Source organism: Amblyraja radiata, chromosome 4 (assembly GCF_010909765.2).
Source record: "Amblyraja radiata isolate CabotCenter1 chromosome 4, sAmbRad1.1.pri, whole genome shotgun sequence".
Taxonomy (NCBI): Eukaryota; Metazoa; Chordata; class Chondrichthyes; order Rajiformes; family Rajidae; genus Amblyraja; species Amblyraja radiata.
In genome coordinates, this window is record NC_045959.1 from 100,442,587 (window position 1) to 100,458,599 (window position 16,013).

The window sequence follows — 16,013 nt, forward strand, 5'->3', positions numbered from 1 at the left end:
GACCAAAAGAAAAAAAGACCAACGGACTGCAGAGGCCGCCATGATCAAAGATCCTATAGCCGAGCAAGATGGCCTACTCTCACGCAAACGTGCAGTATGGTCATGGGCAGATTCATGGGTGATTATAGGACCCATTTTAGCAACCAGCCTCCGCCATCTTGTTTCCGGCCAAAGATCGGATCTTTGCTTCCGCCTCCGCTCCCGTATCTTCGCTTTGGTCTTTGACTTGGGCGGGGAGAGGGAGTGTGCAGCCCGGGGAGGCCTGAGGCCTTGGCGGGGTGAAGGGGGTGCGTGGCCCGGGGCAGCGGGGAGAAGGGGTCCGGGGCAGCGGAGAGAAGGGGTGCGTGGCCCGGGGCAGCGGGGAGAGGGAGGTGCACGGCCCGGGGCAGCGGGGAGAGGGGCATAGGAGGGGGGGAGACATTGTAGTGTGGGTGGAGGCGAGGGAGTGCCGGGGGGGGGGGGGGGGGGGGGGGGGAGAGTTGAGGGGTGGGATAGTTGTGGGGAGGTTTACAATGTTTATTATTTAATGTCCCTTGTCTGGTCTGAAATAAAGTTCATCATTGGATATAAAAACCAGAAGAAATATAATTGTGTGTGTGTTATATGATTATAAACATCTATATCACATTCATGTATGTGTGTTCTTTCCAGCACAATCTAGTCAGTTGTATGCTTATGGAATAAAATCATCCTTAAGTTATACATCTTTTGTAAATCTTGCTCAAACCAAAGTTAATTTTGTGAAATTCTTCAATTAGATAACCCCACAGGCAGATCTCATTCCACTCTCTGGATATTGGGAAGACCAGACCTCTTTTTATTTGTGGAGAAACAACTCCATAGAAAATAAGCACAAAAACATTAAGCAACATTCCAGGGCTAGAGCAACTGGAATCTTCATATTGCTATTATTTTCCCAAATACTGCAGATGTGAACAGTTTGATTACATTAATGTGATTAGATGAATGAATTACAGAGTGCAAGTGTAATGCAAAATCAGCTCAAACACAGCATATGAGCCATTTAAAAAGAAATGATTTATAAACATTAAAAAAGAAAATTACTGATTATATTTGCCGTAATGGAAGATGGGAATAAATTGAACACATCTCAAAATTTATTTTTTAACTATGGTTTAATAATAGCAAAAAAATTAATACTTAAAATTTGGAAAAATACATCAATACCAACGCTTAAAATGTGGATTGCAAGTATGTTGGATACCGCACATCTTGAGGAAATGCGATTCCTCCTAATGGATAAATCAGACCAATTCATAACGAGTTGGTCTCCATTTGTCGTCTTTTTGGAATCATATGGTGCAACACAATTGTAAAAAATAACAGTTTCAGGACTGGACGAGGATTGGTCAAGATTATAAACAATGATTTCCTTACTTTAAAAATTGTTTTTTTTAATGTTTTATTCTCTTTTTTCTATTTTCTTTTTCTCAACTTTCTTCACTCATTCGTCTTTTTTCTTTTTCTTCACACACTATATATCGCACGTCTTTCTATCCTTTACTATCTAATTTATTTTTCTTATTCTAATCTTTCTTTAATATAAAAAAAAAAAAAAGAAGCGGTAGAAAATATATATTAGGCACTTTGGTGCCATATGATTGTACTTACTTCTAATAAAATATTAAAAAAAAAAAAGAAAATTACCAGATGGTAAAATTTATAAACATTTTATTCTTTAACAAGAATTAACAGAATTATGAATCTAACCCTATATCACACAAAAAAGCTGTTCCCCCGCAACGTTGATTACCCTGCGAGTTGGGTCGGGTCGGGTAGGTTCCGGTTAATACAAAATCAACTCAAACACAGCCTATGAACCATTTTAAAAGAAATGATTTAAAAAACATTAAAAAAGACAATTACCAGAGTCAAATTTTATTCTTGACAAGAATTAACAGAGGTGTGAACTAACAGAATTACACCAAAGATCCTATAGCTCTGCTATAAGATCTTTGGATTACACTGCGAGACGGGTTGGGTCGGGTAGGTTCCGGTTACTAAAATGGGCGGGGAAAAATGCCCAAGATCCCCTCCGTAGCGTACTACACGTCAGCCCATTGCATTTCGCAGGAGTAGCCCATCCTATAGGATCTTTGGCCATGATCATATTGAATGGCAGTGCTGGCTCGAAGGGCCGAATGGGCTATTGATGCACCTACTTTTTATGTTTCTATGCTTGAGTATATGACAATAAAAATCGACCACTTAATTTTTAAATTTTAAAATTTTTTAAATTTATTAGAAGCAAGTGTACAAAAATATAACCAGCGGCATATGACATAATACAGGTTTTGTACAGCTTCAATTTTGATTTTAGCTATAGTTGAGAGAAAAGAAGAAAGAAAAAGCAAGTGGAAAAGTGGAATGTGCAAGGATAGAACCCCTAGACTACCAAAGTGACGTAGCCAAAGAGTGAGTAAGTAAATGAAATAAGGAAGATGTAGAGAAATAAAAAGACAAAAACAGAAAGAAAAACAAAAGGTGGTGATATACCTGCCTCGCATCCCTCCCCACCCATCACCCAACCCGTAATTAGATTTAACTCCAAAATTGTGTTGCACCATACTATCCTTGTAATAAATCAATGAATGGTGTCCATGTCTTCGAAAAATGCTGATTTTTATGCTGACAAGTCTAATATTTTCAAGATGTAGCATCTCAGACATGTTTGTAATCCACATTTTAAGAGTAGGGCCAGATGAATGTTTCCAAAATTTGAGTATTAGTTTTTTCACCGTTATCAGGCCATAATTGAAAAAACTTCTTTGAAATATTGATTGCTTAGAGCTGGCTTCTGACGTACCTAGAATAATCAATTCCGTGTCAGGGTCCAATTTGGTTTTTAGTGTTTTTGAGAGAATTTCAAAAATTTCTCTCCAAAAATTATGTAATTTTATGCAAGAGGCAAAGGAATGTGTTATAGTTGCTTCCCGAAGAAGACATTTATCACAAATAGGGGATACATTTGGAAAGATCCTATTCAGTTTAGACTTTGAATAGTAGAGTCTATGCAGTATTTTAAATTGAATTAACGTATGTCTAAAGTTAATCGAACAATTGTGTATATATAAAAGATTTTCTTCCCATCTGTCCTTTAGAATTTTTAGGCCTAGTTCCTCTTCCCAGTCTCTTCTAATTGCTTCTGACAATGGGATTTCTATATTTAGAAGGGTGTTATACAAATATGATGTTAAGTTGTTTGACTCTGAGTTTCTATTCATACCTTCGTCTAGTATATCTGGTAGCAAAGTTTGGTAGTCTTGGGTATATGTTTTCAGATAGTCTCGAATTTGAAGATCTGAAATATTGATTACCTTTCAGGTGATATTCTGACTGTAATTCTTGAAATGAGAGAAGAGTTCCCATCTCGTAAAGATCTCCAAGTTTTTTTATTCCTAATCTTTCCCAATATGTAAACGTTATAATCTATAATAGATGGCTTGACCAAAGGGTTATTGGCTATTGTTGAAAGAGATACATTTCTTAGTTTAAAAGTTGATTTTTCTTGTCTCCAGATTCATAAGAGTGCTGTGAATAATTGGGTTTTTATCATATAGTGTGTTCTTCAAATTTGTTGGAGAGAAGAATCGCGCCTATATTAAAAGGCGAACAATCCTCTCTCCATTATTAACCAGTCTACCTGTTGGCCTGAATTATCCAGCCAGTAGATTACCTTTTTAATACCTTTATAGGGGTTTAGAGGGGTTTACATGGGTTTAAGGGGGTTTAGACGCATTTACAGGGGTTTACAGGAGGTTTAGAGGGGTTTAGATTGGTTTACAGGAGTTTACAGGGGTTTAGAGAGGTTTTGGGAGGATTACAGGGGTTTAGAGCTGTTATTAGGGGTTTAGAAAGATTTACAGGGGTTTAGAGGGGTTTCGAGGATTTTGATAGGGGTGTAGGGGGGTTTAGATGGGTTTACAGGTGTTTAGTGGCGTTTAGAGGGAATTACAGGAGTTTAGAGAGGTTTACATGGGTTTCGAGGTGTTTACAGGGTTTTAGATGAGTTTACATGGGGTTTACAGGAGTTTACAGGGATCTAGAGCCATGTGTAGGGGTTTGGCGGGTGTGGGCAAGTTGCGCCGAAGGGCCTGTTTTGGCACTGTATCACTCTATGACCACATTATATCTCCATTATGCATGAATGCTTCGAAATCAAGTGGTCGAGCTTTATTGCCATATACTCAAGCATAGAAACATAGAAAATAGATGCATCAATAGGCCAGCACTTTGAGCCAGCACTGCCATTCAATATGATCATGGCTGTTCATCTAAAATCAGTACCTCTTTCCTGTTTTTCCCCCATATCCCTTGATTTCGCTAGCCCCAAGAGCTAAATGTCACTCTCTCTTGAAAACATCCAGTGAATTGGCCTCCACTGCCTTCTGTGGCAGAGAATTCCACAGATTCGCAACTCTCGGCGTGAAGAAAGTTTGTCCTCATGTCAGTCCTAACTGGCCTATCCTTTATTCTTAAACTGTGACCCCTGGCTCTGAACTCCCCCAACATCGGGAACATGTTTCCTGCAAGTGAAATTCTAGCAGTCAAGCAGGATGCTTTCTCCAGCCACCCCCACTTGGGGGCCACTATCTTCCACCGTTTCTACCCAATGGCAAGATGGCTGCGCCTCGTGGCAGCGGCCTCCGCAGTCCGTCTGTCTTTTTTTCTTTTTGTCCTGTTAGGTGGATGTCTTGGTTTTAGTTTTTATATTATTATTTAGCTGTGTATACGTGGGGGTGATGGAGGGGGAAATTTTTAATCTCTTCCCCGTACGGGGACCCGACTTTTTCCTTGTCTTGTCTCCGTTGTCGGTGGGCCTAACATCGTGGAGCCGGCTGCCTCCAATCGGAATCGACCTGGGGCTCCAGTAACAGAGCATGCGGACCCACCATCGCTGGCTGACTTGTGGAGTGTGGAGCGCTGTTTTGGCGTGCGGCTGCGGGCCCGACTTCGGAGCTCGTAGGCTTCGGCTGCAGGCCCTGTGGTCGGAAACATTGGGAGCTCGCGGGTCCCTGGTGGGAGACCGCTTTTCTATGTTTCTATGTATTCGGAGCTCCCGCTACGGAAAACCGCCCGCCGAATCGGGGGGTTTAAATAGACCCGGAGCGGGGCCTTACATCGCCTGGCGCGGCTTAAACGGCCACGGGACTTACCATCGCCCCCCGGTGGTTCTAACATCAAGAGCCTCGATCAGCTCGATGCAGCAGTTTGACTGCGGGAGAAGAATAAGAACAGAGAACAGGGAAGAGGTAAGACTTTTGCCTTCCATCACAGTGAGGAGGTATTTGGGGATTCACAGTGATGGATGTTTGTGGAATTGTGTTAATCGTGTGTTTTTGTTTTTTGTTGTTGTTGTTATGACTGCAGAAAACGTAACTTCGTGTGAACCTATGTTTAAATGACAATAAACGCCATTCTGAATACTTTCAGCAGCCATTGGTTGTCCTCCAGGATGCACCAAGCCGCAGCCTGATCCATGCCGGTCACCTGGGCGAATTCGGCACAGAGACCCTCACGGCAGCGGTGCAACGCTTCCGACGCCTCCGTCGGCCCGTGACTCTTGCACTAAGGCAGATCCATGGCCGGAGCTGCAGTGAGCGACTTGCCATCCCGGCAAACACTCGCGAGCCCTGACTTCACATCCGCATCTGTCCCCACCGCTACTTCTGCATCCATACCGCCCTCAGCCCCGGCTCTCCAACACACGCAGCCCACGCAGTGGATATAAGTTTAGAAATTGTCGTTGATCAGGTGAGAAATTTGTGATCATCGTGAGAATTTGGCTAAATATGTGATTCTCACGCTCAATGCGTGAGAGTTGGCAGCCCTGCATCGCCTATTCCTTCACTCCATAGATGCTGCCTCACCCGCTGAGTTTCTCCAGCATTTTGGTCTGCCTTCTTGTACAGGTCACCTCGGCTCCAACAAGGATCTCAGCGGCCCCAAAATCTGAATGGTTGCCGCCTCCACCAACTCCGCAGCCAGGCCTTCACCTGTCCTCCCTTCTTGTTCTTGCCCTCAGCAGCATGTAGCACCAGGAACAATCTGGAGATTACAACCCCTCCCCCCCCACCAGGTCCTGTTTTTAAACCATTTGCCTTGTTCCCCGTGTTCACCATGTTTCTGTGGGTGCTCACCCTACCTACAGTAGATCATTTGTGCCAGAGCCCTAGTCCCCATTGAGCACCCCGTCCCCATTGAGAATGATCTGCAAGACTAGTATTTTCAATCTTTCCTCACATGAGAGTCTCGCCATCCCAGGGATCAATCTCGTGAACCTACGCTGCACTGCCTCAATCACAAGGATATCCTCCCTCAAATTATGAGAACAAAACTGTACACAATACTCCAGATGTGGTCTTACCAGAGCCCTATACAACTGCAGAAGAACCTCTTTACTGAAATCCTCTTGTTATGAAGGCCAACATTCCATTAGCTTTCTTCACTGCCTGTTGTACCTGCACGCCAACTTTCAGTGACTGGTGTACAAGGACACCCAGGTCTCGCTGTACCTCCCCCTTGCCTAGCCTAACCCCATTGAGATAATAATCTGCCCCAATTTTGCCGCCAAAGTGGATAACCTCACATTTATCTATATTATACTGCATCTGCCACGCATCTGCCCACTCACTCAACCTGTCCAGGTCACGCTGCAACCTCCTAACATACTCTTCACACTGCCACCCAGCTTTGTGTCATCCGTAAACTTGCTAGTGTTGCTCCTAATTCCCTCTTCCAAATCATTAATGTATATGGTAAACAGTTGCGGCCCCAACACCGAGCCTTGCGGCACTCCACTCGCCACTGCCTGCCATTCTGAAAAGGACCCGTTCCCTCCTACTCTTTGCTTCCGGTCTGCCAACCAATTTTCTATCCCAGTTCTCCGACCAGTTGCACTGTCCCCCTGTTTAATTTTACTGATTGCATGCCCCCTCGTCACCTTCCCCTCAGCCAACATTGATCCCGTCTACTTTTTCCTTAGCATCGCCTGCTTTGTTCACTCATTTGCACACCTAACCTTTCCATCTCTCCGGACAACCCACTCCCCCCCGACTCTCAGTCTGAAGTAGGGCCTCGACCCGAGGCGTCGCCCATTCCTTCTCGCCAGAGATGCTGCCCGTCCCGCTGAGGTACTCCAGCGTTCTGCATCCGTCCTGTCTCAGCGTGCCGGCCGAAGCATCAGTCTCATTGTCCAGCATTTCGCCACACGAGTTTGCCTAAGGGAATAGTCTCCCGATTTTAAGAGCATTACAAATGTGTCCCGTAAACAAAAACAAACATCCCACTTCTCATCTCATGATTTTTCATCGCAACAGAGATGGTTAGCTACCTTCGCTCCCGACTTGCTCTCATACAAGGACCGTAAATCAAGATTCTCAAACAGAACCACACGTTTATGCGATCAATGGCGTACGTCAATAATCGAACATCCAAAAGCAGACAGAACCACTGTAACTCTTCCTCTTTAGAATGGATCGGGAATGCACAGCAGCAGTGAATTTGCATCCTTTGATTTTATCGTGAGCATATACATATATAATCTACCGCGTAAAAACAAGTGAAATGTTCAAAAATTGAAAGAAAATTCACGCAAAAAAAATAATAATCCACCTGGAATCAAAGTAATATAACCATTTACACACAGCTGGCAAGGTCTGCGCCTTTATAACTCAAGCTGCGGTGAGCAACTTCAGACCAACGCTAAGTGAAATTATTAACTGCAGCATTTGGCACAAACAATGTGTGCGCTTTTGTGCAAGCTTTTAACAGAGGGATTGTTCAGGGTGAAAACGCTGCTGCTGAGACCAGTCAGAAAGTGCAAAAAAAAAGCATTTGCTTTGCTTGTTTACGACACCTCACTAACCTCAATGGCTTTTAACGCCACGATTGCCTTCAGTAACTCAATAACAAAACTGCCGGCAAAGAAAAAAAAAACCTTTAAAAAAAATATACGCAAGGAGGAACTGCAGACGCTGGTTTACACCGAAGATAGACACAAAATGCTTGAGATAGAGTAACTCCGCGGGGACAGGCAGCATCTCTGGATGGAAGGAATGGGTGATGTTTTGGGTCGAGACTTTGTTGTTAGCAATGATCTATTCCACATTTCCCCCGATCTCAGTCCCCTTTGATCTCTCGTTTTCACACCTTCCCCTCCCATATCTCTCGTCTCCCTCTCCTATCACTTTCAGTCTGAAGAAGGGTCTCGACCCAAAACGTCGCCCGTTCCTTCTCTCCAGAGGTGCTGCCTGTCCCGCTGAGTTACTCCAGCATTTTGTGTCCATCTTCTTGCAGTAAAAAAATATATATATAGAGGCTTCCAGAATTTCTTCTCTTCTTTGCACCTTAAAGAAAAACCTGCAAGAACGAATGTAGGCCCATTTTAAGCCTCTGCATTACAATCCACTGCAAAACAACACAACTGCTTAGTCTTCAAACACCAGACATCAAGCTACTGAAATAGCAAGTTACTCCAATAGTTTTCTTCCGTTTGCTGGCATCCCGAATGCTTTCACATCCAGCTCCCAATATTCATATGGAAGGTAGATTCCATCTCTCCTTACTTCCTGCCAACGCCATTGCTCGTCTTACTTCTGCCAGAGTATTTTTTACGCCTTGTTGCACTCTTTTCTGCTACATTCACGTTCGTCACTTCACAGCTTCTGTCACCTGGTTAAAAAAAAACAAAATTAATTCAGTGAATTGTTCATGCAAATTTGAGGAAGGACATTCTTGCTATTGAGGGAGTGCAGCGTAGGTTCATTCCCGGGATGGTGGCACTGTTATATGCTCAGAGAATGGAGCGGCTGGGCTTGTATACTCTGGAATTTAGAAGGATGCGAGGGAATCTTATTGAAACATTAGATTATTAAGGTTTTGGACACGCTAGAGGCAGGAAACATGTTCCCGATGTTGGGGGAGTCCAGAACCAGGGGCCACAGCTTAAGAATAAGGGGTAGGCCATTTAGAACGGAGATGAGGAAACACTTTTTCACGCAGAGAGTTGTGAGTCTGTGGAATTCTCTGCCTCAGAGGGCGTTGGACGCCGGTTCACTGGATGCTTTCAAGTGAGAGCTAGATAGGGTTCTTAAAGATAGTGGAGTCAGGGGATATGGGGAAAAGGCAAGAACGGGGTACTGTTTGGGGATGATCAGCCATGATCACATTGAATGGCGGTGCTGGCTCGAAGGGCCGAAAGGCCTACTCCTGCACCTATTGTCTATTGAATGCAACTATACATCTAAAATATGCCAGCTATAAGCTCTGCCCTTTGCTTTCCATGTGCTTTAATGGTTGTCTGGTTCATGGTGTCCTGCCAAATGCTATTATGTCTGTAATGTTAGTGCCTGTGCTTAAAGATAAGGCTGGTAAGCTCAACAGTATTGATAATTACCGACCTATTGCATTAGCCAGTATCTTATCTAAAGTACTGGAGAGAATACTGTTGACAAAGCTAGAAATGTATGTCCTTACTACTGACAATCAGTTTGGGTTCAAAAGAAAACATGGAACTGACCTGTGTATCTATGCTCTTAAAGAGATTGTGTTCAGGTACACAAGCCTGAATTCATCTGTATTTCTATGTTTTATTGATGCGTCCAAGGCATTTGATAGAATTAATCATGAACAATTGTTTGTAAAATTGCTAGATAGAGGTGCCCCTAAATTCTTAGTGAGAATTTTAGTGTTTTGGTTTGCCCATCAAACGTTTCAGGTTAAATGGGACAATGTTGTATCTGCTCCATTCTGTGTTAGTAACGGAGTGCGGCAAGGAGGAATTTTGTCTCCTATTTTATTTAATGTTTATATGGATGAATTGTCAAATCAGTTAAATAGGTTAAAAACTGGCTGTCTTGTGGGCAACACTATTGTTAATCATCTTATGTATGCAGACGACCTGGTCCTGCTCTGTCCATATAGTGCTGGGCTGCAGCAGATGCTGAAGGTGTGCTCTCAGTATGGCTTTGATTATGACATAAAGTATAACGCTAAGAAAAGCCACATAATGATAGTTAGAAGCGCTGAGGACAGGAAATCAAATTTTCCGACCTTTTATTTGTCAGACAGTCCTCTTGCTGTGTGTGAGGAAATTAAATACCTAGGTCATGTCATATCCGATGACTGGACGGATGACAAAGACCTCTACCGACAGCGCTGTAAATTTTATCTTCAAGCTAACATGCTTATAAGGAAGTTTTCTATGTACTCTGACTCTGTGAAGTGTTCCCTGTTCAGAACCTACATCACACCGTTATATACTGCTCAATTGTGGTCTAATTATAAGAAAAAGAGTATGCAGAGGCTCAAGGTAGCATACAATGATGCAATGAGGTTGCTACTTCGTGTCCCTAGGTGGCATAGTGCCAGTCAATTGTTTGCGTCCACTAGAGTGCCAACCTGTGAGGCACTCTTAAGACAGCTGATGTTTAGTTTTATGTGTCACCTGGACAAGTCAGAGAACCACATAATTGAAGCCCTAGTCAGCCCTCTGAAAAGCTGCTATAGATTCACTTCTAGGCTAAGACGGCATTGGTGCAATAGCTTGTATATCTTATAGGCTAATATGCAATTTTTAATGTATTTTTGTATCTCCTTATACTGTTTGATGTGTTATATGGACTTGTGTCTGAAATAAAGCTTTAATTAATTATACAGGAGGCAGAATTCCACCAAGATTCTTCAACCCAATGTGTTCATCATCTCATTTATTCAGGATTTTTTTTTTTAATTAAAAAAAGTGTAAAGGAAGGAACTGCAGATGCTGGTTTAAACCACAGACACATAATGCTGGAGAAACACAGCGGGACAGGCAGCATCTCTGGAGAGAAGGAATGGGTGACGTTTCGTATCGAGACCCTTCTTCAGACTGAGAGTCGGGGGAAAAAGAGTGCTGCTCAGGAATGCAGCATTTACTGTGACATTCACTCTCATTTCAGTTTAGTTTAGAGATGCAGCGCGGAAACAGGCCCTTTGGCCCACCGGGTCCGCGCCGACCAGCAATGCCCGCACATTAACACTACCATGCACACACCAGGGGCAATTTTACATCTATACCAAACCAATTAACCTACAAACCCGTACGTCTTGGAAGTGTGGGAGGATCTCGGGGAACACCCACGTAGGTCACGGGGAGAATTTTAGTTATTAGTCCTTGTTTATAGTCAGACAGCATGGAAACAGGCCCTTCAGTCCTTGGTCTCAAAGTTTGGTTTAGAAGATGGGTCTCGACCAGAAATGTCACCTATTCCTTTTCTCCAGAGATGCTGTCTGACCTGCTGAGTTACTCCAGCTTTTTGTGTCTATCTTCTCCAAAGATGTTGCTTGATCCACTGAGATACTCCTGCACTTTGTGCTTTATTGGTTCCAGCATATGCGTTTCCTTGTGACCAAACTAATTCCATGTTATCCCACTTTCTCATCCACTCCCTACACACTAAGGGCAATATGATAGAGGGCCGAATTACCTACAAATCTGCACGTCTTTGGGACGTGGGAGAAAACCAGAGCACCCGGAGGAGGCCCACGCGGTCACATGGAGAACGTGCAAACTCCATGCAGACAGCACCCAAGGTAAGGATGGAACACGGGTCTCTGGCGCTGTGAGGCAGCACCTCTACCGCTGTGCCACCGTGCAGGGCACGAAATCTCTAAACAACTGTGTTCAAGGCAACAAGTTGTGGTTTCAAATACAATGAAAAATATTAAGATGTCTTTTACAATGCTCAGGACAGAGATGAATACAAGCAAATAAGGATCGACTGAAGTCAGTGATACAGCATGGAAACAGACCCTTCGGCCCAACTTGCCCACTCCGACCAACATGTCCCACCTACACCAGTCCCACCTGCCTGCGCTTGGCCCATATCCCTCTAAACCTGTCCTACCCATAAACCTGTCAAAATTTCCTTCGCTCCATAGATGCTGCCGCACCCGCTGAGTTTCTCCAGCATTTTTGTCAACCTGTCTAAATGTTTCTTAAACGTTGGGATGGTAAAGTATGCCGAAAGAAAACAGATTGGAGAAGGTGTGTAGGAAAGAACTGCAGATACTGGTTTAATTTGCAGATGTCACAAAGCTGGGTGGCAGTGCGAACTGTGAGGAAGATGCTATGAGGATGCAAGGTGACGGACAGGTTGGGCGAGTGGGCAGATGCATGGCAGATGCAGTTTAACGTGGATAAATTTGAGGTTATCCACTTTGGTGGCAAAAACAGGAAGACAAGTTATTATCTGAATGGTGTCAAGTTGAGAAAAGGGGAAGTACAACGAGATCGAGGGGTCCTTGTTCATCAGTCACTGAAAGTAAGCATGCAGGTATAGCAGGCAGTGTAGAAAGCGAATGGCATGTTGGCCTTCATAAGAGGAGTTGAGTATAGGAGCAAAGAGGTCCTTCTGCATTTGTACAGGGCCCTAGTGAGACCACACCTGGAATATTGTGTGCAGTTTTGGGTCTCCTAATTTGAGGAAAGACATTCTTACTATTGAGGAAGTGCAGCGTAGGTTTACAAGGTTAATTCCCGGGATGGCGGGACTGTCAAATGCTGAGAGAATGGAGCGGCTGGGCTTGTATACATTGGAATTTAGAAGGATGAGAGGATATCTTATTGAAACATATAAGGTTATTAAGGGATGGACACGCTGGAGGCAGGAAGCATGTTCCCGATGTTGGAGGCATCCAGAATCAGGGGCCACAGTTTAAGAATAAGAGGTAAGCCATTTAGAACAGAGATGAGGAAAAACTTTTTCACCCAAAGAGTTGTGAATCTGTGGAATTCTCTACCTCTGAGGGCGGTGAAGGCCAATTCTCTGGATGCTTTCAAGAGTTAGATAGTGCTCTTAAAAATAGTGGAGTCAGGGGATATGGGAAGAAGGCAGGAACGGGGCACTGATTGTGGATGATCAGCCATGATCACATTGAATGGCGGTGCTGGCTCGAAGGGCCGGGTGGCCTACTCCTGCACCTATTGTCTATATCAGTGGTAGACACAAAATGCTGGAGTAACCCAGCAGGACAGGCAGCATCTCTGGAGGGAAGGAATGAGTGGGTGACGTTTCGGGTCGGGACCCTGCTTCAGTGATGTCAGGGGAAGGGGGGGGGGGGGGGGGACAAAGATAGAATGTAGTCGGAGACAGTAAGACGGGTGGCAGAACTGGGAAGGGGGAGGGGATAGATTGGAGAAGGCCCAAGTTATGCAGCAATGCAACAAAAAAAAATTAACAATTTTTCTTAAAATTTGGATTTATTTTCCTGTTCATAGAAACATAGAAAATAGGTGCAGGAGTAGGCCATTCGGCACTTCGAGCCTGCAGCACCATTCAATATGATCATGGCTGATCATCCAACTCAGTATCCTGTACCTGCCTTCTCTCTATACCCCCTGATCCCTTTAGCCACAATGGCCACATCCAACTCCCTCTTAAATATAGCCAATGAACTGGCCTCAACTACCTTCTGTGGCAGAGAATTCCAGAGATTCACCACTCTCTGTGTGAAAAATGTTTTTCTCATCTCGGTCCTAAAATACTTCCCTCTTATCCTTAAACTGTGACCTGGGCTTCTGGACTTCCCCAACATCGGGAACAATCTTCCTGCATCTAGCCTGTCCAACCCCTTAAGAATTTTGTAAGTTTCTATAAGACCCCCCCTCAATCTTCTAAATTCTAGCGAGTACAAGCTGAGTCTATCCAGCCTATTCATGTCAAGGTGTAGTCGTGTGCACAAACCTTTAGCGTATGTGTCATAAGGCAGTGGTGAGAAATCATCGCTGTTAGACATCTCTTCATACTCGGATTCTGAGAGGTTCTGAAACACAAAAAACATTGAACAGTTATAGAATCCTTTCTTTCCACAGATGCTGCCTGACCCGCTGATGTAATCATAGAGTGATACAGTGTGGAAACAGACCCTTCGGCCCAACTTGCCCACACCGGCCAACAATGTCCCAGCTACACTAGTCCCACCTGCCTGCGCTTGGTCAATATCCCTCCAAACCCGTCCTATCCATGTACCTGTCTAACTGCCTCTTAAACGTTGGGATAGTCCCAGCCTCAACTACCTCCTCTGGCAGCTTGTTCCATACACCCCCCCACCCTGTGTGTGAAAAAGTTACCCCTCAAGATTCCTAATAAATCTTTGCCCCTTCACCTTGAACCTATGTCCTCTGGTCCTTGGTTGCCCTACTCTGTGAAAGAGATTCTGTGCATCTGCCCGATCTATTCCTCTCATGGTTATATACACGATTATGTACATGAGATACATTACCATAGCTTATGGATATTGTTGAACTCACCTCTACCCCATTGGATTTAGTCTATGGAACTGATGCGCTACAATGCTGAGAACTATATTCTGCTTTGTGCATCTCCCCCTTTGCTCTACCCATTGCAGGGGAGTCTGACTCAATTCTGTTTATGTATGGTATATTGGATCTGTTTGGCGAGCATGCAAAACACAGCTTTTTATTTGAATGTTTGTACTCACTGAAGTTCAGAAGATGGAGGGGGACCTCAATGAAACTTACTGAATAGTGAAAAGCCTGGATAGAGAGGATGTTTCCACTAGTGGGAGAGTCTAGGACCAGAGGTCATAGCCTCAGAATAAAAGGACGTTCCTTTAAGAAGGAGATGAGAAAGAATTTCTTTAGTCAGAGGGTGGTGTATCTGTGGAACTCATTGCCACAGAGGGCTCTGCGAGGCCATCAGTGGATATTTTTACGGCAGAGATTGACAGATTATTGATTAGCACGGGTGTCAGGGGTTATGGGGAGAAGGCAGGAGAATGAGGTTGAGAGGGATAGAGAGATTAGCCATGATTGAATGGCAGAATAGACTTGATGGGCTGAATGGCCTAATTCTACATCTAATACTATCACTTATGAACTTTCCCTGTACATCGTTACATGCGACAATAATAAGCCTGAAGGTATTCCACTGTGGACATTGAACTTTGTCTCTGGAACTGATGGGCTACAATGCTGAGAACTATATTTTGCATTAGAAAGAACTGCAGATGCTGGTTTGAATCGAAGGTAGACACAAAATGCTGTAGTAACTCAGCGGGTCAGGCAGCACCGCTGGATTAAATCGAAGGTAGACACAAAATTTGCTGGTTTAAATCAGTCTGAAGAAGGGTATCGACCCGAAACGTCACCCATTCCTTCTCTCCAGAGATGCCGCCTCTCCCGCTGAGTTACTCCAGCATTTTGTGTCTGTCTTCGGTGTAAACCAGCATCTGCAGTTGCTTCCTGCACTACATATATACTGTTGAAGTCTCTTAGAAATGTCATCAACCTCTCTAACTGCACAGGAACTGTTTAGACACACAAAGGGAAACCTGGAGACTCTTGTATGTGGACTCCGTGGGCCGTTTCTATGTATTCTGCACTTCAGTTTACAGTTTAGTTTATTGCCACGTGAAAAGCTTTCGATGCATGCGGAAAGACAACACACGATTACAATCGAACCACTTACAATGTATAGCAACATGATAAGGAATAATGTTTAGTGCCAGGTAAAGCCAGCTGAGTCCGATCAAGGATAATCCGAGAGTCACCCACAAAGTAGATAATAGTTCAGGTCTGCTCTCTATTTGTAGCCGGTCTTTCTGCTGACTGGAGAGCACACAACAAACTCGCAGATAGTACCCGTGACAACGAACTCATCTTCTTGCCTAAAGTTGTATTTATTTTATTTATCTTATCTTTTTTGATTGTGCACTCCTCCGGGTTGATTGCATTCGTCGAAACAGGGCGGACCACGTGAAGGTTGCAATCTCCCACCCCGTGACAATGAACGAAACTAACGGATGACAGACACAGAAAGCTGGAGTAGCTCAGCGGGACAGGCGGCATCTCTGGAGAGAAGGAGTGGGTGACGTTTCGTGTCGAGACCCTTCTTTGTGATTCAGTTGCCTGACACCAGCTGGGAAGAAACTGTCCCTCACTTATGGCAATAACCAGTGGACTGTACACCATGGTGCACATGTTAATA

At 44.1% G+C, this 16,013-nt stretch overlaps 1 protein-coding gene and 1 long non-coding RNA gene across 2 annotated transcripts in view; both read right to left on the reverse strand.

Annotated features, from left to right (window-relative positions):
* The window catches only part of LOC116972409, a 22,113-nt gene extending 14,071 nt beyond the window's left edge, over positions 1 to 8,042 (reverse strand). The window contains exon 1 of the long non-coding RNA XR_004411799.1: positions 6,888 to 8,042. This is a non-coding gene — a long non-coding RNA (uncharacterized LOC116972409). The remainder of the gene's footprint in view (positions 1 to 6,887) is intronic.
* Positions 8,043 to 8,226: 184 nt separating this feature from the next.
* Positions 8,227 to 16,013, reverse strand: part of ptdss1 (phosphatidylserine synthase 1) — a 43,250-nt gene continuing 35,463 nt past the window's right edge. The window contains exons 12-13 of the mRNA XM_033020062.1: positions 13,749 to 13,827; positions 8,227 to 8,694 (exon numbers count right to left, since the gene is read on the reverse strand). Coding sequence (XP_032875953.1) covers positions 8,585 to 8,694; positions 13,749 to 13,827 — 189 coding nt within the window. The 3' untranslated portion in view covers positions 8,227 to 8,584. The remainder of the gene's footprint in view (positions 8,695 to 13,748; positions 13,828 to 16,013) is intronic.